At 37.5% G+C, this 22,162-nt stretch overlaps 6 protein-coding genes across 6 annotated transcripts; 2 read left to right on the forward strand and 4 right to left on the reverse strand.

The window, feature by feature from the left end:
• LOC104791807 (splicing factor 3B subunit 3) lies at positions 391 to 4,582 on the reverse strand. Its single transcript, XM_010517780.2, has 3 exons — positions 1,380 to 4,582; positions 779 to 1,270; positions 391 to 684 (listed from the first exon to the last, which is right to left on the reverse strand). The coding sequence occupies exons 1-3, from the start codon at positions 4,386 to 4,388 to the stop codon at positions 547 to 549; spliced, it is 3,639 nt and encodes a 1,212-aa protein (XP_010516082.1). The 5' UTR covers positions 4,389 to 4,582; the 3' UTR covers positions 391 to 546.
• Positions 5,219 to 6,336, forward strand: LOC104791808 (dirigent protein 24-like). Its single transcript, XM_010517781.1, has one exon. The coding sequence runs from the start codon at positions 5,240 to 5,242 to the stop codon at positions 6,194 to 6,196; it is 957 nt and encodes a 318-aa protein (XP_010516083.1). The 5' UTR covers positions 5,219 to 5,239; the 3' UTR covers positions 6,197 to 6,336.
• Positions 8,288 to 9,481, reverse strand: LOC104791810. The gene is made up of 3 exons (XM_010517782.2): positions 9,335 to 9,481; positions 9,099 to 9,204; positions 8,288 to 8,723 (listed from the first exon to the last, which is right to left on the reverse strand). The coding sequence occupies exons 1-3, from the start codon at positions 9,368 to 9,370 to the stop codon at positions 8,578 to 8,580; spliced, it is 288 nt and encodes a 95-aa protein (XP_010516084.1). The 5' UTR covers positions 9,371 to 9,481; the 3' UTR covers positions 8,288 to 8,577.
• LOC104781403 lies at positions 13,407 to 14,667 on the forward strand. The gene is made up of 3 exons (XM_010517783.2): positions 13,407 to 13,842; positions 13,949 to 14,113; positions 14,237 to 14,667. The coding sequence occupies exons 1-3, from the start codon at positions 13,486 to 13,488 to the stop codon at positions 14,555 to 14,557; spliced, it is 843 nt and encodes a 280-aa protein (XP_010516085.1). The 5' UTR covers positions 13,407 to 13,485; the 3' UTR covers positions 14,558 to 14,667.
• On the reverse strand, positions 15,495 to 16,093 carry LOC104791812. Its single transcript, XM_010517784.1, has one exon. It carries the CDS (start codon positions 16,091 to 16,093, stop codon positions 15,593 to 15,595), a length of 501 nt encoding a protein of 166 aa, XP_010516086.1. The 3' UTR covers positions 15,495 to 15,592.
• Positions 17,247 to 17,785, reverse strand: LOC104791813. Its single transcript, XM_010517786.1, has one exon. It carries the CDS (start codon positions 17,778 to 17,780, stop codon positions 17,280 to 17,282), a length of 501 nt encoding a protein of 166 aa, XP_010516088.1. The 5' UTR covers positions 17,781 to 17,785; the 3' UTR covers positions 17,247 to 17,279.

Consider the following 22,162-nt stretch of genomic DNA (forward strand, 5'->3'; position numbering starts at 1 on the left):
AAAGAGAATATCGTAATTGGTGGGATACATAACAAACATGAAATCAAGCATCAACATAAAATCAGAATCTCACCATGAGTTGTGTGTATCGTTGGATTCTTCCTCTGTTTCTTTAAGAACATATGTTCTTCTACACATAAAAAATAAAAACACCTTCCTCACCTTCCTCGGGAAACCCTTCAGTCGTCGTTCTTCGTACAAGCTACCGATAACAACGACATCAACGATAACTACAAAATTGTCTTTACGAGTCTGAGGAATCATGCTGAGAAAGGTACCAAACTTACGAGTCTAAGGAATCATGCTGAGGAAGATACCAAAACTTGATGAGAAGACTGCTAAGGCAAACATGTAATGAGACGCAAGGATAACCCTTCTTTAGGTTTCAACTTCTGAATATAGTTACTTTTATTTAACTTTTGGTAATCATATTAAAGTGTATGAAATTTTGCTAAACAAATCTCTCAATAAAACATGCTGTCACAAAAACTATATTATAACCTCTTTCTCTACTTTGTCCTTAGTCTTCAACAAAACAATGACTTATTAAATGATTTTGTTCCTAGCGTCTTCGAGCTTCTTCAGAATCTCCGCAGGTGTTCTATCCAACTCGTCTGCTATTTTCCTCTGCAAGTCCATTGGAAGTGTCGGGAACTGCTCACAGAGATCTCCATCTATCACGTCCTGTTAAACATAAAAGATGCAAAAAGTGTCAATTCAAAAACAAGGCTTTTTATTTGGAAAGGAGAAAAAGAGCAATGGTTTTTTTGGTTCATACCTTGACCGGAAAATACGCAGATCTGTAAGCCATGTGGTCTCTCCCGCAGAGAGGAGGATACTCCTGCCTCATGTGCATCTCTAGATGAGAGAAGAAATCGACATCATCACGGGATGTGAATGCATGTAATGCCCCTATGCCACCCATCACTGTTCCATACATTATGGATTCCGATCCACCTGGGATCATCGAAGCTTTCTGCAAGCACGTCACAACGTCCCCAACATGGAACTGTACTATCTCGTCCACTTTGTTCGGTGCTCCGTTCAGCTTTCCTTGCTCCCACTTGATCTTCCCGCCTGTCGGGTCTTCTTCTATCTCCTCCGACACATCCTGCGGCAACCTCACAAAATACACATTCCCAAACTTATCTGCCCCTGCCATGGTATCGAAATCCACATGGTGCGATGCTGTCAGCCACCTCGGGACGCAGTCATCTGCAAATATGTATAGCTGATTCTCATCGCGCCTGTACTTGCAGTAATGGAAAGACTGCAAAAACAAAACAAAAAATTGATAGGTCAGATGAGATATTTATTTACCAATAAGAAGCGCACAACAACAATAATAAGTAAACATATAAATAGGATCTAGCACTCACCTCCTGAATGTCACCAACGTATATACGATCACGGTAAGTTTGGATAGAGATAATGGTGTTTGGAAAGAGCTTGTTTTCACATTTCCTAAGCAGTCTCTTTTTCCCCAAATCATACAATCTGAGGACAGGTCCGATCCCTGCCAGCAGTCTTCCTTGGAACTGGCACAGAGCAAGAGGAACACCTTCTACTTGCGTCTTATGAAGAAGCTCAAGAGATTTCCCATCCTCCACAAACCTATAAATATGTATGAACCCAGCCACTAGATTCTTTTTGGGCCAGAACTGCATCCCTTTGACCGTACCAACAGCCAACAAAGTGCCATACTCTTTATCATGGAAATTCACCGTACAGACACTGTATGCAGCTTCGTTGTCCTGAAGTTCCAGGAGGCAAGTTGTCGTAGCTGTCTTAGGATCAAGAACTCTGATGCAAGAAACCCACTTTTCAGAAACTGCTTTTGGATAACCATACTGCTCATCTGAAAGCGGGTCCTCCTTATCTTCATCATCCGCACCATTCTCCATCTGATCTGCATTGCCATTTTCTCCCACTCCACCAGCCTCGAAGCACTCCTTTCTTGCAGCTTCACGCTCTTCTGCGGTGAATGCTCCCTGGTCACTCTCGATAATAACCAACAACTTCCGCTTGGGTTGGACAACAAATTTTCTAGGCGTGTACCTCAGAGGGACCACTGTTTCGTTGAACGTTTCACCAAGACGATCGATCATAAAAATTCTCAGAGCATCTCCAGCGACAGAGACTACACCTTCAGCGCACTGATCAGATGAAAAAGGGGCAGCAAATTCCAAAGTCTCGTAAGAAAGAGGCGTCAAGTGGAAGTGTCCCCGATGAATATAACCAAGCCAAGGTCGGCTAGACAAACACAGCATTGCAGACCGACCTCTCACAGAAATGGAGAATAACTTGGGAGGCTTCAGTCCCAAGAAGCGGGATCGAGAATCCGAAAGCTGACCAGTCACCATATCCACCACCGTTCTGAATAGAACACCATTCTGCAGACCAGAATTAAGGAAGAGATTTGCCGGGTGATCAGCACCATCATCTCCACCAATCGATGCCTGAACTTCGAGGAATAGCAGAGACTCCGGAGCTGAAGAGACACTTTGCACGCTGAGAATCTGCAGACAGTCGTCAGGATCCAAAGATAGAATGCGCACAGTATTATCATAGGATCCCACCGCAAGAAAGCGAGACCTTTGTCTTCCTTCAGGAACAGGCGCAATGTCCAGGCAAGCCACATCACCAGACATCTCATGTTTCTCCACCTCCATCAGCTGACCCGTCATATCTGCCTCAAAGTAGATAAGCTCTCCCCCACTCAATGCAATGACCACTTGAAGCCGATTATACCCAACTTTAACAATTGACCTCTTGCCAGGAGTTCTCCATTCGTTAATACGTCCATCTTCCCTTATGTGGCGGATACCATTGGGATGGACTTGCATGAGAGAATCATCGCCGATCAGGGAGACAGCCAGGGACGGGGTAGTATCAAGAAACCCACTGTCGTTAACTTCTTCAACTGTTTCACCAATCGAAAGAACAAGAGTAGCATTGGTAAAAGAGACAACGATATATGCATCAAACTCATCGCTCACATTCTTTTTCACCGTCCACACAGCACTTGGCTGACCTGGAAGCTGAGAGACAGCCATCTCAGTGATGGCCAAACCAGGTCTCAGTATCCTTAGAGTGGAGCGTGGACCTCTCCCACAAAGTGAAAAGATCTGAGGGGTTTCTTCTTCAAAAAGATTTAGGACTTTCATGTCCATGAGTGGCATCAGACTCCCGACTTGGTCAATACTAACAAGGTTCTTAAGTCGTCTAGGTTGAAAAAAGACGGGCTGAAAACCATCTTCAATCTCCATCAGATTAGAGGATGAAGACTCTACATCAGGTTCCTCCCCTATGGCCTGAAACTGATACAAACCATGGTTTCCAAATTCCGAAGCAGAGAAAAGAAACCCCAGCTTCAGAACACAAATCGAAGCAGCGACCGGAATGGTGTCGAAATATTTTATCTTCAACTCGGAGACATTATCTCCATTGTGATCCAGAGTAACCTTAAAAATGTCACCATACTCGGTCTGAATTAAAAAGAAGAACATTGTCTTCTGCTTGTGCACGGCTGCAGAAACAACCAAAACTCCTCGTTCAGCAGGCAAATCAGCTCGTCTAGGTATCAAGGCTCTCACCTCAGGATGACCCTGATTCTTGTAAATAACAAAATTCTCGGCGCAAACCAAAACACCACTCGGCCCATCAGCTCCTCCAGGAACAGTAACAAGCATATTGGCACCATTGTCAACTGGTTCAGACCACTTTCTAGAGACATGGTTGAGCCCCAAATCAAGCTCATAGAAAGTCAAATGCTTCTGAGCCTCACTAGCGGCTTGGCCAGTAGGATCCTGATCTGCCTCGGAGTAATCAAGCTCAATGGCTGCAAAAATGGGGTTATCGAAGCCACAGTCCACACCGCAGACAGAATAGCAAATAGTATGAGACTTGTGAGCTTCCAAAGGAGAAGAAATGGTTAACCTAGCAGTAGTATCTCTGTTCAAAACATAAACCAGTTTCTGCTTCTCACAAGCTCCAATCATAACAGCTCTTCCTTTGGGATCAACAGCCAGGTACTGGCCAGGCACAATTCTTCTGCAACCCGACTTGCCAAAGGTCTCCTGATGAACTTTATCGAACACATTCTTCTCCTTGTTGTACTCAAGTATCACTATCCTACCCGAATCTGACCCAACCACTAGATAATCCTTCTGCGCACCGGTCAACCTAAACTGAGCTAAGGATCTAATTGCACCGAATACTTCCACAGAGTGTATCGTTTGGATCTTACCGTTCTCGTCTGGGCGGAGAAGATCGAGAATCTTGCCACGAGCTACCGCAATCTCCTGCGTCTTCCCACCGGAGAAGTTCCCGTTGATTGCGCAGGTGATTCCCGTCGCCTGCTGCAGTGTAAGACTGTACAGATACATCTCTCTCAAATGACCAACCCTACAAATACAACCACACCGAACCGGCTAGGGTTTAGCAGAAGCGAGGTTACTGTACCAACTTCAGGATGGCTTTGCTTCCGAGTTCAGGTGAACTCACTGTTTGCAACTTTGGATTTGGCAGATTTTGGTAAAGAAGGGAAACAATAAACCCTAGAGCTCAGCTAATTATGAATTACCGCCATAGCTCCTCCAAGCTCGACGAGGGGAGTGGTGGTTCCTGCTCGGCGGAGATTCAATCATGGGCCTTAATTCTGGATGTAGTTTAACGATTTTGGCCCAACATTGGCCCAATTGTCTATTATAAATTGTGATTTATGGGACAAGTTACCAAAAAAAAACTCAAAAGTGTTTGGACCAAAACTATAAAAGTCAGATTGTAACCAAGAAAAAAAAAAAAAAAAACTCCAAATTTACAATGATTTAATTAAGCAAGATAACATAATGTTGGAACAAACACTGTCTCCTACAACGTAAACGAATGCATAAATTGTCTTATGTATAAGAAGATATGAACACGATCTCTTCAAATTCAATATTTTTATTTTTTTTTAAACGATCTCTTTTAATTTTTAACGAGGGAAATAGAAAGAAGCAAAATATGTCAAAGAAATCAACAAGGCCAGATCAAACAAGAGGAGTAAGTAGCATATTAAAATTAATGAAACCTAGAGGTTTAGTTAAATCCATTACTCAACTAGAGTTTAAGAAAGCAACGACAAAAACAACAACAACTTCACTCTATCATCCTCCAAGCTTCCTATATAAACAAAACCATAGGCCTCAGAAAACAAACACAAAACCTAATTAAAACCAAAGCATAAGAGAGAACAATGGCCAAAGCTCTTAGCCTAACAATCTTTCTCTTTCTCTTGATAGCTTCCATTGTCCAATCCGCTCGACTTCTCGATGAGTTTCAAACTCAGCCACAACTAGTCCCCGGCACCCAAATCCCCCCGGTACCGGAAGTGGAGGATGAAAGTTCACCAGCCGTAACAACAACTCCAGCAACAACAACACCACCTTCAATACCAATTCCTCTCCCAGGACCTGTCACGGGAGGACACGAGCCAATCCTCGAGTTCTTTATGCATGACGTGCTAGGCGGATCACACCCGTCAGCACGTGTGGTTACGGGGATAGTAGCACAAACAGAGGTGAATGGTATACCGTTTTCTAAATCTAGCAACAACATTTTCCCAGTAGATAACGCAGTGCCGCTTGTGAACGCAAACAACATCAACAATTTAATCAACCCAAACACAGCTCCACTCCTCACAGGACTTAGTGGCTCTCAAGCCAACACCGTCATCCAAAACAGTAACGGTAACTCCCAAGGATCCCTTAGCTCCAATAACCTTCCCTTTGTAACCACGGGTCAGCTCCCTCCCGCAGCTGCCCTCCAACAGCTCATGTTTGGCACTATTACCGTGGTTGACGATGAGCTCACTGAGGGCCATGAGCTAGGTTCTGCGATCATTGGCAGAGCCCAAGGGTTTTACCTGGCTACCTCTTTGGACGGAACTAGCCAGACCCTTTCCTTAACCGTGTTGCTCCACGAAGAGCATGATCATCATGACACCCTTGATGATGCCATCAGCTTCTTCGGGGTTCACCGAACTGCTTCTCATGCCTCGCATATCGCTGTTGTGGGTGGGACTGGGAGATTCGAGCATGCTAAAGGGTACGCTGTCGTGGAGACTCTGTACAACCAGGAAGACCAACATGTCACTGATGGTCATGATACCATTCTACATTTCAGCGTCTATCTTACATATTACAAAGCTTGAAGAGTAATGGCATTTGTTGTAAAAATATCTCTGTTTTATTTGTATGTTCTTGTTTACTAGTTTCATGTGTGGCTTTTATTGTGTTGTGCACGTTTAATGTATAAAAAATGGTTAAATGAGAATCTTTAATATGTTTTTTTTTTTGAACAATATGTAAAATTTATTCCAAAAAAATCAACGTTTTTACCTCAAGTGCTGCAATAATGTGGCCTTTAAGGACAAAACATTTAGTTAAAAAGAGGATAGTGAGAGAGCCGCCCTATATTGTTGCAAACCATACCTCCATACATTTAGTTAATATGTCTTTTTACATGCAAAACTCTTTTGGTTTTTTTTTTTTGGTAAATACTTAAATTTATGCATTAGTTCTTAAAAATAGTTGTCTGTCTCTAAAACACAAAACGCTTGTGTAAACACTATTATCGTCTGACTTAAATCTCAAGATTTAGAGCTCAAGTTAAAGGAACAAAAATAGTTAAAAGTTTTGAATGTCGTCGTTAACAAATCCACATAGCCTTGTTGATGAAATTTAGAGTATAATTTCTTAGATCTTTGAGGTTAATTACAAGAAGTGTTGAAAACATTGCCATTCCTTCGTTCCGTTGGTAACGTAAGAATCCATTATGATATATGATATATTAATAAGTTATTATCTAAAAAATTATAACAAATCATATACGGATATTGTAACAAGATACAAAATAGACGTGTCAAAACTCCATTTCCTTATCGAGTATTCAATTTGGGTTTTGTAAGCCTCTACATCATATCAATTAACGCAAGAATAATCCTTTTAAGAATTTTTCATTTACAGAGTTGTGGTGGATTAATTACTTACCAACAAAATAAAACAAATTTCAAAGGAATTTTAGTCTTTCAGACATGTGGCTTTTGGGCTAGCAAGTAACACGTGTTATAGTCGTCTGATTTGTAAGTTTCAGTTTCCTTAGACCACCTACAGTAGATTCTCTTACCAATACTCTTATTAAAAAAATAGTAAAGGGAAGAGAGATGAAAAAAAGGAGGAAACGTTTCTTTCCATAGTAACTTGAGAAACGGTTCTAGTAACAAATGAGACAGGTGTTATTTGATTAGTGGAACAGCTATTAAAAATAAATAAATAATAATAATTTGTGAAAAAAATATTTTTTTTTATCTTTTTGAGAAACGTTCCGGCGTTACTCCAATAATAATGCCCTTACTCGTGTCATGTTTAGTGAGAGTTTTCTTATGTTAAGTTTCTGTAACTTTGACCTCTCAAAAACAGAAAAAATTGTGCACAAGGTAACATTGTCCAAGTGAGGGGTAATGAGGCGTTCTAAGACCAAGTCCAACACCAGCAAAGCTGTAAGGTTTCTTTAAAAAAAAAAGTATATTTTGATCATATATATATATATATGTTTATTATCTTTTTATTAATAGTAACCACTACGAAAATGATAGATGTCTATTTGGTAAGAGAAACCTTTCTTGACTAAATAACTGATTTTCTTTTTTTTTCTTCTCTTTCGTTATTATATATATATATTTTTAAACAATTTACTTGATTAGCAACTCTCAGTGGAGATGTCCTAAGAGCATCTTCATCAGTAATACTCTTTGTTTGTATCGAGAGAGAAAAGAGCAAATGAAGAAAAGGAAAAAAACAAAAGAAAACGAAATCAATGCATTATTGACACGTTAAGGGTCTTTGAGTATCTAAATTAGTCTAGACAAAGACACATGTCTGGAATAATTGGGATTTAAACTTTAAATTTTATAAAACGGATGGAGATGCTCTAACAATTTCTAACGTTGAACCAGGTGTATTTGGAGATTAATTGGAAATTAGTGGACATTTTTTTCTTTGTATTAATGAAAACTACTTGAGACCTTTTCAATTTCTATTCAAAAACAGAAGGAAAAAAAATTCGATTGGGTTTCTCACCTAACTCTGAACTTATGGGTGGTTTTGGTCACGTAGATGCCTAAACTTGCAAGCATATTGGGAACCATGATGATAATTATTTTCCTAGAGTGCTATAGACTTTTAAGGTGACCAAGACCATCAATAAATAGTTTATGTGACTATATATATATACACATGATATATACATTCAATTAAAACGCCACACGATCTATCGATGTATGAGCGTCAGTTTTATTATATTTAATAATTATACAAAGGCAATATTATGTGGACCACGTACGTATAACGTACCAAAAATGAGTGTCACCACTCCATTTTTTTTGCTGTCTTTCTTGTTGGACCGATGCGAAGAGAGGAAAAAACGATTTAATTCACACATAAACATGCATGCGTCAGGGATAAATCGCTTTCATGAGATTCATATATATGTAAACTATAAGGTTTTTGGAAATCTAACGATCGAACATCGCGATCATTCGTCGGATTCTTTAGATGAATCCGAGATAATCTTCTGGATCATCTGGTTTGTCTCTTCCTCCGACATTTGCTCTTGTTTGCTTTGCCTCTCTTCATACGCCTTGAAGAACTCCTTGTTCTCTTTCTCCAGCTCCTTCCACACTGTGATTTTTTTTTGTTTCCAATTAATTATGATAACAAAAAAGATATAAGATCTAGAGTTCGATTAGCACATAATATTTATCCTATTATGTAACAATTTTTTTTTTTTTTTGAAAAAAAGTATTCAAAGCAGTGCACATGATCATTAGATCATGCATGAGCACTTATATGAATAGAAAAAAAAAATTCAAGACCCATCGATCACGGAAGATCATATGTGTAGGTACCTACATGTCGCAAGATCAAATTCCTAATGATGGTATAATAATACAATGATATGTCCACAGTTTATAATCCCGTTAGAGAATACATAGGTGTATGTATATAAGGATTATAGGAAGGTATATAAAAAAAAGTGGAGAGAGAAAGGAAAACCCGTAGAGGTGATGACAGGAGTGATGTTTGCATGCTTAGAGAGAGCTTCCACACATTCTTCTTTGCTCATATGGAAGATCAAACATTTCTCTATCATGTGCTGCACCTATACATACATACACACATCCGAAACAAATTGAGGTATATACACATGTTACAGAGAAAAACATATATAATCACTCATCGAAACAAGGGAGTAGTACTACAAAAGGTTCTTGAATCACATATAAAATTACCATGTGAATGTAAGAAGCAGAAGAAGAATCAGCCATTGTTAATGGAAACCCTAGCTAGAATCAACACCAAAACTCAAAAGAGCCTTCTCTAAAAGCCACTTGTGGAGATAAAGACAGCCATATATAGAAGAAGATCACGCAAAAAGGATGAAGAAGGAGACAAAAGGAGTGAATAGTTGAAAGATGATGAGCATGCATGGGGCCAGAAGCCCCACGTGGGAGATTGATCTTAATTGGCTGAGAAAGGATTAGAGGAGATTTGTAAAATCACTCTTTCTCTCTTCTCCCTTCGTTTTTTTCATTTCCATCCCACGCATCATCCACGTGATCCATGGCCCCCCTCTCTCTACATTTTCTGCAAAAAAACACTTAGTCGTGTTTTTAATTCCATAATCTTCTAGAAATATATACGTTTTTGGTGTTAATAATTAATTTTATATAAGAAAATGAGCTTTACAGAGCACAGAGGTTGGATTTTCTCTAATTAAGGCATGATTACATGAAAAGGAGTAATTGAAGAATACGGAACTGTAAAGGAGCTAGTGCAAAATAAAATAATGTCGTACTAGAGCAATTGTAAATTTGTAATTAACCGAGTTCTTCTAAGAATGTATTGTGGAATATAAAACTTTAAAATGTTAAAGGCTTTCATCAAGAACAAAGAAAAATAACTGTTGTAAGATATCCAATATTAGTACAGATAAGCGGAGAACATCACATATATGTTATTAACATCAATAAAAACATTACATCGGGCGTTAGCTACAATACACTATCATTAACTTAAGTTGCTCTTTGGTAATTCGATCATTTTTCTTTTGGAATTTGATTACTTTTTAATAACACCAACCAAGTCGTCAATCTTTCATAAATACTATTCAAAATTTAATCATCTAAATAATTGACTCCTAAAAGTATTATCACCATGACATGTGTAGTATACGTTACAGAAAAAAAAAAAAAAAGCAAATTAAAGCGATCATTAAGTTTTTTTGGGTTGGGTAAGAAGGGGACGCGGGAGATTAAAGTTTTTGATTCTAAACCAATGGGAAGATGCCACGTCACGCATAACAATCTACAATAAGATCAAATAATCGCAAATGGTAGAACTAGCTGAGTGACGTGGCGCAAATGGACATGAGAGGGGGAGGGGGAGGGGGAGAGAGAGAATCTACAAAGGTTACGTAAAGAACTGAGAGACAAACACATTGAGGAGGGGTGTTTTGTCGAAATCAAAGGTTTCTGAAGCAAAGGATCCATCAAATTCAGACATTTAATAAAACTATACATATTCCTCATCAATGTGGACCTAGCTAGCTCTCTCAATTTGAGTTCTGAAACAGCAACTATTCCCTCGAATCAAATTAAAACCCTATTCATGACCACTTTCTCTCTCATTCCCCTCTCCTCGTCAACAAGATTACAAACAAGACGCCTATTCTTTCTCATCCACTTATTCGTATACCCTAAGATACCTTCCTTATCCAACCTCTTGAGATCATGGTATCATTTAAACCCGTAGTTACGAGTGTGTTTAACTTCTAACGATTTTGAAAACGTTTTGCGTACGTGTTACAAGAAAATAGTTGATGTATTATAACGTATATACAACCGTGTCAAATAGGCCAGCAGTAGTGGTGTTACTTACGTTCATTCTGATTCCAAAAAAAATGTACCTAAAATAGAAGTTTAGCGTCTAGTTCGGTCCCAAACTCTCGGACAAACCAAAAATATATGATTAGAACAAGAGAAATAAGTAGTAGTTCACAAATAAAAAGTGAAAAAACTGGATAGCTCAATCGATGTATCAATCATCTAGCCATTAAGTCCGGTCCGAGTTTGAAAACTAGTGATGCATGGAAAAGAACTAAATATATCGGATTTCACTTTTTGTTTTTTCTATAAAGCTTTACTTCTAAATTAATTAGGGCATCCAAGTACTAAAATATGAACTTTCAGTGTTTGTAACTTTTCTATACCATATAATTAAAGCAAATCATAACCATGTTATTGTTAACTTATCTTCACATTGATACCAAAAAAAAAATTGTTATTGTTAACTTCTTCCGTGTTTATGCTTGGCATCTTTGTCTCCATGTTATTGTTTCTTTATTAAATATGGTTAATCTGTAGCTACTATATTCATAGTTCACCAAAAGAGAGCTAAATCTGATTATTCATCGTTTTGGATCACATTTTGTCCAAATTGACAAGCCATCAAGAATAATTGATCCCTCTACCCATTTTGAATCTCTATCGTTCGATTGTTCTCATGAAAATATACGTAATTCTGGTGGGGTTTCTGATTAAAACTATTTAAGAACTACGAAATATCACTGGAGGACGAGACAGCCGAAAGACGCGACAGTGCAAAAAGAGACAAAGGTGGTGCAGTAGACTCATATTATTATTGCCTTAACTCAAAACCTTTCAAACCAAAAAGCTCTTCAAAAAGCAAACCCCAAATTTTGTCGCAGGGACAAGTGGAGATTCTATTGACCACACCCATCCACTTGTTTTTTTCCTTTTCTCTAAAGCCAAAATTGCTCAATTTATATTCTTTAAAGTCGAGAGGTTATATTCAATCTTGCCGTGTCAGCATAACGGAATATGTTTGTTGTATCTTTTCCTTTGAGCCAAAAACAAGTGATCAGAGACGTCCTAATGATATTATAGGGGGCATCTCTAGCTATTGAATTATGAAATTTTAGCTTTTAAGGTGTCTTGTTTTGAATAGTTTTGTTTGTCTAATAAATATGTGCTACTAGAACTACAACTTGGGTGGCCCAATTATATATAGATCACGACTGGAAAAGAAAGATGCGGTACGCTTATTAACCCAACTAATGATATTTTTGGTTTGAATAAGCATGTACTATGTACAACGCTTAAGCTTGGTTAAAAGTACCAAATAAACAAAACTTCACCATGTGTACTATACACAAAAAATTGTTCAAGCTACGATACAAAACCTACAACTTTATCCGGGTCCACTCATATAGTGGATCCAAACTTTAAGTTATAATTCGATGTTTGGATAATTTAGGAAACCCTTATACTATTTTGAATATCTCGGTCTGCGTCAACTTAGGATTCCTTATTCATCTACCCTAAGATCTATTGCAAGATTTGCGAGACACTCTGAAAAAGTGTAACTTTCAACTAATTACCGATCGATATCATGTTATATATGTCTACGTTGGGTATAATTAACACTCCATCTATCGTCTTTATCAAAAAAAAAAAACACACTCTTATCTATCGAACACATATCGGTCTCTGTAGAGTAAGAAAAATTCATGAAGTTCCAAAGACATATTTTGTTATTTCGTTCATATTGGTGCCAAGTCAAGATAGATTTCCCCGATGCAAAATTATTGCGACGTTCAGATTTGTCTTACTAGAGGATCTAAACAATTTTTATTTGATAGAAAATCAAATGGAAAAAGAAAATACTATTAGATACAGTGAATATTATTATATTAATAATGCATCTTAATGACCATGGACAAAATATTTGGACGTTTTAACGCTTCCTAAATTCAACGGATTTATAAAGTATTCACACGTTGTTCTTTAACGATGAGATTATCATTCAAATATATTCTCGGGTGTTTGTAGAATACGATCCATTTAGTGTATCTTCCACATTTTTGTTCATTCTTTTTGCGTTAAAATGGTTGGTTAACATATACACTTCTCTGTTGCTTTCGATTTTTAAAACAATCAGATAGATGTACGTAGTTGCCTAATTAAAATCAAACCATTATTTTATAACTATGGACGTTGTCGTCATCATCATATCATATGAATAAAAACGTCGTCGTCATCTATAGTACTTACTACTTGTAAAAGATAAAAGGCTCCGGCCGATTTCTTTTATTCTTTTGCCTAAAATATTAAAACATGGGCTTTTACCCGTAGGCCTGCAGGGAAGCCCAATGACTTTGTTTTGATTTTAGATTCAGAATTTTTTGTTTGTTTGTTTGGCATCATAATGACTTGATTTTGAAAGAATCGACCAAAATAATCAGATTAATGTATACAAAAACAAATCAGATTGTATAGAGAGAAGAAGATAACGTATATAAAGATGAGGTTAAGATTTATCCAAAAAGCTTCGATTTTTTTTTTGTTTCTTCATCAAAGCCATGGTGGTTGTCACTCACATTCCCACTTCCTTCCACCAAATCTCTCCTTCCTTCTTCCATCTCCGTCTTCGCAACCAACCCTCCTCGTCCCTTACCAAACGCGGCGGCGGCGGCGGCGGCGGAGGTTTCGCTTTGTCAATCCGAGCTTATATAGAGAAACCGAACTCCTTCTCCACCTTCGCTAACAGAGTCATCGGTTCGCTTCCGGTTGTCGGACTCCTCGCTCGGATTCTCAGCGATGAAGGCGGCGTCGGAAGAGATTTAGTCGATTTCGCTGAGTTTAGGAAACGAGTTGGGAATAAATGTACTCCTGATGATTCTAGAGCTTTCTACGAGTTCCAACAACGAAGAGGCAAGGTAAATTTCTGATTTTTTTTTTTTTTTTTTTGAAGAGATTGAGCTTAGGAGTTTCATTGCCTTTTGTTTGGGGTTTTAAGTGGCTTGTTCTTTTGTTTGGTGTTAGGCAGGGGAACCTTTGTATGTGCTTCTGTGTTGTTGGGTTGCTGCAGTAGGTGCAGGGCTTTTGAAATCTGAAGAGATTCTTGAAGGTGTTACTAGAGTTAGCATTTCCAATGATCTCGAGTTTGAAGAACAGAACTTTATTGCTTTGATGACTGAAGCAAGACAGGTTTGTTCCTCTTCTCCAATTGGGTTTTTACTTAAGAGTTGAATCTTGAGAGCAAACTCAGTGAGTTTGATACTTTCCATATAGAAAGGTTGATGATACTTTGTTGGGTTATATAATATGCAGAGAAGAGCAAAGTTGAACATTGATGCGCCGATTATACCGATGGAACTAAGAGTTGAAAAAGCTCTTGAAGGTATTTATGCTTGTTGCTTCCGTAGAGGACTTATCGAAGAAGAAGATGAGAAGCTTCTTCAAGTGATGCTAGTTTCTGTGTTCCCTTCGGTTGACAAGTCTGAGATAGAGAGAATCATCAAAGAGAAAGCTACAAGGGTTGCGGAAGGAGGAGAAGAAGAGAATGTCATGGCCAAACGGTTGCCCAAAGAAGCTATTCAAATGCAGATGAAGGATCTTGAGTTCCTTCAACAACAAAACATTGATTCTTAACAATAGAGGTTGAGATGACCCGACCAAACATGTTTTTTTTTTTTCTTTCCAGTGCGAATTATATATTAAAAAAAAGGCAATAACTTTTAAGTATGTTCGTGTTTTGATTCTATGTTCATAAATCAAATAGTCCCTACAAAACATGCTCAAGAAAGTCCTTTGATGCTTGGGTGGGACATAATCTAAGAAGCGAGTACTATATAGGGTTCAAATGATATTGAAAAAACCTAGTGGAAGTGAACCTATCTCACCATCGATCGTGAGATGGAGGAAGGCCAATTGGATATTATTAGAATCCCACATCGGTTGGATATGTTCCTTGGCGTAATATAATCATGGCCATTTCACTCATTGCCAATTAGTTTTAGGTTGGATGTCCATGTTTCCTAATATAGTATCAGAGCCTATGGTTAGGTCAAACAAGCACTATATGGTCCATATAAATGGCATATCTTGTTGTATTTTCGAGATGTTGGGTTTGGCCTGTTTCCCGTTGGACCGTTTCCCACCCACATCTCGAGGAGGCCTAATAGAATATATAAGGATCATGGACCACTCCACTCATTGTCAATTGATTTCAGGTTGGATGTCCATGTTTCCTAATAGATATGGATCAGACTTCTCCTCTTCCTTGAAGCTGTATAGGCAGGTAGAGCCATGAACAAATAGTTGTTATGGTATATAGGCTTCTGATGTGGTTGTTTCCCATTATTACTATCATATATCTTTTCTCATGTGCTAGATGTGAATCAGCTTCAATAAATTGAAACTACGGTCGAAATTCTAATCTATAACTTATATAACTTGTAACTAAAAAGCTTAGTTTTCAAAAGAACGGGTTTTTAAGGGAAAATTAATATACTCCATGCTAATATAAACTGGTCTTTTTTTTTTTTTTTTTTTTTTTTTTTTTTTGATGTATGAAAACATTCAAACATTCAAACAAACATTCAAACATTATAACTAATTTATTTTATTTAATAATTTTGATGATTACATGTATTTAATAAGACATAATGATAACAATATTTTTCTTTAAGGACCATCCTCCCATTTGAAACAATATGGATCATCTTTCAGATCGCGAGGTATGCGACAAACAGGGTTTTCAACGCTTCTCCCCACATCCCAAATACATTCTTTGCAAACTGGAGGATCTCCAAATTCTTTATCATCTCTCGATGCTTTAAATATATAAAAATAGTGAGAACCACCTTTATACCACGTAAAATGACAATGATACTTCGTAGTTTTCCAAAGGTTAACATGAAATCTAAAACTCCATGTACCATTCCAAGGAATATGGATCATCCCAAAATCATCGTCACTAGATTTGCAATGAACATTCAAAATTTGTTTGTTTCTTACTTTATTACGGATTATAACATGCTTTTCGGCTAGAGGTAAAAAACCATCGCCGCCCGAAGATGGGGTTTCCGCTGAAGCATTTGATAAATCTAAAACTGAAACAAAAAGAATAAGAGTAGATGACATCATAAACAACAATATAAGATGAGGTTTATCAGTGAAAGCCATTGTTAGGTAAATTATGTAGGATTTGTTAGATACAACTTATAAGCTCCCTATTTATAGATGTAACAAAATGTAAACATTAATGTAACGTTGAATGCATGTATTTAGTCTATGATAATATTATTATTTTTTTCTTTTTTTTTGTTTTCCTGTCAAGTCTATGTTAATATTCAAAGATGTAAATATATGTATAAATTTTTATTGTTTTCCTTTGGGATTATAAATTATTTTTTTAAAACAAGAATACATATAATTTTGGAAATAGACTTACATAGCATTTAAAAATAGTTGGAAACAAATTGATCTTTTTGAATGTAAAAAGAATATTTTTGATAGTAACGTTGACTTTGTAAAGTTATCAATATCAATATTTTATAGGTTTAAAAAACAATATTTTGCAACCAATAAGGAAATATTTTGATGTCACTCTGACCGATTTACTTAGTCTTATACTATTTTAGTATCTAAACAAAGAAAGTTTGACTAAACCTAATTATCTAAAGTATATATTATATTCACATTCCTGCAATATTACAACGATTTATAAAGATGAAAGATTATTTTTTTTGGTAGGAAGATGAAAGATTATTATTATTACCGTTTTGACACCAAAAGATTATTGTATAACCATGAATTTTATTAAATTACGTAAACAACGTAACTCTGATTTTACTGGTTTACAATATACACCTATCTAGTTTCAGTGAAAATTCTTGAATGAAGCTTATTGAGGTAATGTATCAATCATTGCTTCCTTATACAAATAACTAAAACATATAAGAATTTGAACCCGTTGGAATCAAGCTCGTACAAACATGAGATAAATGTTTCAGACTTAATATGATCTAAGAGGGACTTATGTCTAGGAAATAGACTAGCATAAACCATGACAGTTACTTCACGAATAATTAAGTTCCATTTATTGGCTCATCAAGTTTCTTAGATGGTGTATACAACTCCAATAAATTGGAGCAACATAGAACACTATAGGTAATAGAGTATGAGAAACGATATGCACGTTTTTATAAGGGAAAAATATTATCCATTAAAAAATAATAATTTGCTCATGTGGATAAATTTCAGATAAAAAGCTGCTAAACATTCAAACATTATAATGATATTATTTATTCAATCAATTTTGATGGTTACATTTATTTGCTAAGATATAATGATCACAATGAATTTTTTTTCAAGGACCATCCTCCCATTTGAAACAATATGTTTTTTCTTTCTCAAAAAGAGGAATACGACACATAGGATTTTTATCATCACTTCCCACCTCCCATATACATACTGTACATATAGGATATTTTCCAATTACAGTATCATCTCTTGATACTTTAAATATAGAAAAATAGTGAGAACCACCTTTATACCACGTAAAATGACAATGATACTCTGTAGTTCTCCAAAGGTTAACATGAAATTTGAAACCCCATGTATCATTCCATGGAATATGGACCAACCCTAAATCATCTTTGGTAGATTTGCAATGTACATTCAAAACTTCTTTGTTTTTGACTTTGTTGCGGATTACAACATTTTTTCGACCTTTAGATAACGGCTCTTCCCTGTCCAAAGTTGGTGATTCTGCTGGAACATTTGACAAATCTAATGAAAAGGCTAAAAAAATAAGAGTGGAAAAGATCATAAACAACAATATAAAATTAGGTTTATTAGTGAAAGACATGATTCTGTAAATTATGTAGGAGTGGTTAGATACAACTAATAAATTCTTTATTTATAGGGTGACTAAAAAACATTCATGTAATGTTGAATTGAATGCATGTATTTAATTTAGTGGTTTATGTTAGTATTTTCTTTTTCAGTCAAGTCAATGTTATTATTTTATTGTTTCCTTTTTGGGTATAAATATATTAATTTTAAAATAAGAATTGTATATACATACCTTTGGTAAGAAATATATTTTGGAGTATACCTTATAATATTTACAATATTTAAAATTTTGACTTTATAATACTGTTAAAATATTTTCTAGGTTTAGAATTATTTTTATAACGCTGCCAATAAATAAGGTATACTCCTAAATATATCATTGCTTCAAAATAGTAAGGAAAGAAATGTATTATCAGAAAACCCTTATACATTATATTGATTATTGAACATCTTGATTCAAAACCTACTTTTTTTTTGTTTGCTCTCAACAACAAACTCCATTTAAAAACCAAAGTTTCATTCCCAAGTCAGTAAAAATACTAAAATAGGTTTAATCGAAGAACCTCATCGGAGTTCCACTGAGGAATTGTGTCAGTCTCGTTCTTGTTGGGGCTTGAGGAAGAAGAATACTAGTAGTAACAATCAAAACAAGAACAAAGAGGAGGAAGTGTCAAAGTAGAGAATTGCTCTGAATGTTTTCTGTGTGTTATATCAATTGTGAAGAGTACAATATATATAGGCTAACAATTACTTGAGCCTTAAGCAAAGAGATAAGATCAAATTTAACAAATATCAGTAATCCTAATCCTTTTAATATTTGTGTATATCGTCTCCTATTACTCCTCCTCAAGAAGGCGAGTGGATATCTCGAACTCCCATCTTGCCAAGTAGATATATGAATTGTGCTCGCCCTAACGCTTTCGTCAAGAAGTCGGCCACCTGTTCCTTAGTGGAGACGGACACCGGAGTAAGCTCACCAGACTGAAATGCATCATGGATGATATGACAGTCATTTTCTATGTGCTTGGTACGTTCGTGAAAGACCGGATTCTTCAAAATCTTGTGAACAGGTTCCTTATGAACAATGTTAAATACATGAAGCAATTCCATGAGCCACTGAATCTCCGAGTAGGTGAAAGACATTGCTTTGTATTCAGATTCAGCAGATGATCTAGAGACCGTCTTCTGTTTCTTAGTTTTCCAGGACACCGGAGAATCTCCTAAAAGAACAACATAGCCAGTGATAGAGCGCCTAGTGAGGGGACATGTCGAGTAAGCTGCATCACAATAAGCATTGACATGAAGGTCCTCACCGGAACTGAGAAAAATACCCTGACCAAGAGTACCCTTAAGATATTTGACAACACGAACTGCAACTATCCAATGACGTTCACGTGGTTTAGCAAGAAACTGAGCAAGGAGGTGAACAACGTAACTCAAGTCTGGACGAGTAACTAATAAATAAACCAGACGTCCTACTAAGCGGCGATAACGAGAAGGATTATCAAATAACGGACCATTGTCTCGTGCAAGATTAAGATTCTGTTCCAGCGGAGTATCATAAGGACAACAACCAGTCAATCCACACTCAGTGACAATATCCAAGGCATATTTCCGTTGACAAACGTAAATACCATCGTTGTTGCGAGAGATTTCCAAACCAAGAAAATACATGAGGACACCAAGATCCTTCATAAGGAAACACTCACTAAGATATGCCTTAAACTTCGAGATAAGAGCTGAATCATTGCCACCAATAATCAAATCGTCGACATAGACGAGAACGTAAATACATGACAGACCACGATGATAAGAGAACGAGTAATCCTTCTTGTTTTGGACAAACCAAACTTGAGCAAAGAATCAGAGAGTTTGGCAAACCAACATCGCGGAGCCTGCTTGAGACCATAAAGAGATTTACGCAGACGACAAACTTTGTTCGTATCACTGGAAGTATACCCGGGAGGAAGCTTCATGTAAACCTCTTCCTTGAGATCGCCATGGAGGAAGGCATTATGAACATCCATTTGGTATAATTCCCAGTTTTTAGCAGCGGCACATTTGAGAAAGACACGCATAGTAGTCATCTTGACAACCAGAGCAAAGGTTTCGTCATAGTCCGAACCTTCTTTTTGTCGATTCCCACATATAACCAAACGTGATTTGTGTCGTTCGATGGCACCATCAGATTTAAGTTTCACTTTGAAAACCCATTTGCAATCAATGGCTTTTTTATCTGGAGGCAAGTCAACAACATCCCACGTTCGAAGTAGTTCTAAAGCAGTAATCTCATCCTTGGAAGATAAACGCCAATGCTCATGTTGCATAACTTAAAGGTTCTCGGTTCTGTATATGCATCAACAGCAGCCAAAAAAGCTTTTTGCGAAGCAGAGAATCTATCAAGAGTCATAAAGGCTGACAAAGGATAGAGACACTTACTTGAGGACTTAGTGACTGCAGGGAGAACGCAGGGAGGAGGTTTATCATTGACAGCGACCGTGTTGGTGACATACGGTTCAAGTTGGGTCGACGGACGTTTAACGCTATGTCCACGGCCAAGTGGTTCTTCTACAACAACTGGTGGTGCTTGCGTTACCGGGACAGTATCTAACAAAACTGGTTTCGGATCAGGCAACACTGGCGGTGGAGGTGGCAGCAGATCAAGAGAAGGAGAAGTAGACTCCCCCTCAAGAGTAGCGTTCTCAGCAGGAACCTCAAAGATACAAGGATCAGAAGAGATCACCGTAGTGTTTTCACGGCCCAAAGTGTCAACTGGTCAGAGAAGAGTGTGAGACTGCAAATGGAAACACATTTTCATAGAACTGAATGTCTCGAGAAACAAAGAAAGCATGTGTCTTTAGATCAAGAACAAGCCATCCCTTTTTACCAAAAGGGTAACCAAGAAATACACAACGAGAGCTCCGTTATGCAAACTTATTACCAGCTTTAGGTGTCCGAGTTGCATAACAGAAACAACCAAAAATACGAAGAGTAGTGTAATCAGGAGGGCGTTGGCATAAAATTTCATATGGAGACTTGCCATCAAGAAGCAGAGAAGGCGTCCGATTGATGAGAAAACACGCAGCCTGTATACTTTCTCCCCAATACTTGATACGAAGACTTGATTGAAATAACAGAGCTCGGGCTATATTGAGTATATGTTTATGTTTCCTTTCCACCCGTCCATTTTGTTGTGGCGTATAAACACATGAAGTGTGATGAGTTATACCATGTTCCGCAAAATACGAACGCAAGGGTAGAAACTCAGTGCCATTATCCGAACGAACTGTCGTAACCTGCTTTCCAACTTGACGTTCAACCCATGAGACAAAATTCTTGACCACAGTTGTGACTGCTGATTTTTCACGCAACAAATGTGTCCATACCGCGCGAGAGAAGTCATCAACAATGGTGAGAATATATGTAGAACCACAAGTAGATTTCGTTTGATATGGACCCCAAACATCACAGTGAATCAAACTAAACAAATCCTCNGATATGGACTCCAAACATCACAGTGAATCAAACTAAACAAATCCTCAGATTTATTAGAACTCTCAGAAAACGAGAAACGAGTTTGTTTTGTTTGACAACAAATATCACAAGTTGCTTCTAAATCACTAACACCAGTAGAAAAATTGCCAATACCCGATAATAAAGTAAGAACTTTAGAAGAAGGATGTCCCATTCGCTTGTGCCACAAGTCACGAGTGTCTATCTTCCCAATCCGGCTTGCTTGAGGAAGAACCGCACTAGTCAGATGATAAACCCCGTCCCGTGCTTCACCCGCACCAATCAAAGTCCTTGAAGTTTGGCCCTGAATCAAACAAAACTCTTTGGTAAATATCATAGAGCTAGCAATGTCATCAAGTAAGTGAGAGACCGAGATTAGAGTAACGTGAAGATCAGGAGCATAGAACACGTTTCGGAGAATCATCTTTCCACCAAGATTTAAGGTGCCTCTACGTGTAGCCCAAGTGAGACCATTATTCGGTAGTTTGATATGGCACACAGCAATGGAAGTAAGGTCGCTTAGCAACGTAATGTCACCAGTCATATGATGACTTGCACCGGAGTCGATGATCAAATCAAAACGACTATGCTTACCATAAAGTATGAGTTTATCAATCTTACCAGAGAGCTTTTCGCCAGAAGAATCCTTTTTATTCTCAAGGAAACTAGCCAACGAGGTCCACTGAGCCGGAGTTAGAGATGGAATGCCAGCAGAAGGTGTTGTTGTGACTTGATTAGCAATTGCTTGTGAACCACGTCCTTTGTCTCTTCCACGTGTTGAGTTCTTCCCACGGCCAGAACCAACACCGGTTCCTTTGTTTGAAGCCGTTTGATCAAGCCACCATTCGGGATAACCAACAAGTTTAAAGCATTGTTGTTTCT

Source organism: Camelina sativa, chromosome 6, assembly GCF_000633955.1.
Source record: "Camelina sativa cultivar DH55 chromosome 6, Cs, whole genome shotgun sequence".
Taxonomy (NCBI): domain Eukaryota; kingdom Viridiplantae; phylum Streptophyta; class Magnoliopsida; order Brassicales; family Brassicaceae; genus Camelina; species Camelina sativa.

What these genes read in the sequence shown, in the direction of transcription:
- LOC104791807 (XM_010517780.2), bottom strand. Translation starts at nt 4,388, where the DNA reads ATGTATCTGTACAGTCTTACACTGCAGCAGGCGACGGGAATCACCTGC. An exon ending in ACGTTGGTGACATTCAGGAG is followed by an intron (nt 1,271 to 1,379) that starts GTGAGTGCTAGA and finishes TTGTTTTTGCAG; the next exon opens with TCTTTCCATTACTGCAAGTA. An exon ending in CTGCGTATTTTCCGGTCAAG is followed by an intron (nt 685 to 778) that starts GTATGAACCAAA and finishes TATGTTTAACAG; the next exon opens with GACGTGATAGATGGAGATCT.
- LOC104791808 (XM_010517781.1), top strand. Translation starts at nt 5,240, where the DNA reads ATGGCCAAAGCTCTTAGCCTAACAATCTTTCTCTTTCTCTTGATAGCT.
- LOC104791810 (XM_010517782.2), bottom strand. Translation starts at nt 9,370, where the DNA reads ATGGCTGATTCTTCTTCTGCTTCTTACATTCACATG. An exon ending in CTGCTTCTTACATTCACATG is followed by an intron (nt 9,205 to 9,334) that starts GTAATTTTATAT and finishes ATGTATGTATAG; the next exon opens with GTGCAGCACATGATAGAGAA. An exon ending in TCCTGTCATCACCTCTACGG is followed by an intron (nt 8,724 to 9,098) that starts GTTTTCCTTTCT and finishes AAAAAATCACAG; the next exon opens with TGTGGAAGGAGCTGGAGAAA.
- LOC104781403 (XM_010517783.2), top strand. Translation starts at nt 13,486, where the DNA reads ATGGTGGTTGTCACTCACATTCCCACTTCCTTCCACCAAATCTCTCCT. An exon ending in TCCAACAACGAAGAGGCAAG is followed by an intron (nt 13,843 to 13,948) that starts GTAAATTTCTGA and finishes GTTTGGTGTTAG; the next exon opens with GCAGGGGAACCTTTGTATGT. An exon ending in TGATGACTGAAGCAAGACAG is followed by an intron (nt 14,114 to 14,236) that starts GTTTGTTCCTCT and finishes TATAATATGCAG; the next exon opens with AGAAGAGCAAAGTTGAACAT.
- LOC104791812 (XM_010517784.1), bottom strand. Translation starts at nt 16,093, where the DNA reads ATGGCTTTCACTGATAAACCTCATCTTATATTGTTGTTTATGATGTCA.
- LOC104791813 (XM_010517786.1), bottom strand. Translation starts at nt 17,780, where the DNA reads ATGTCTTTCACTAATAAACCTAATTTTATATTGTTGTTTATGATCTTT.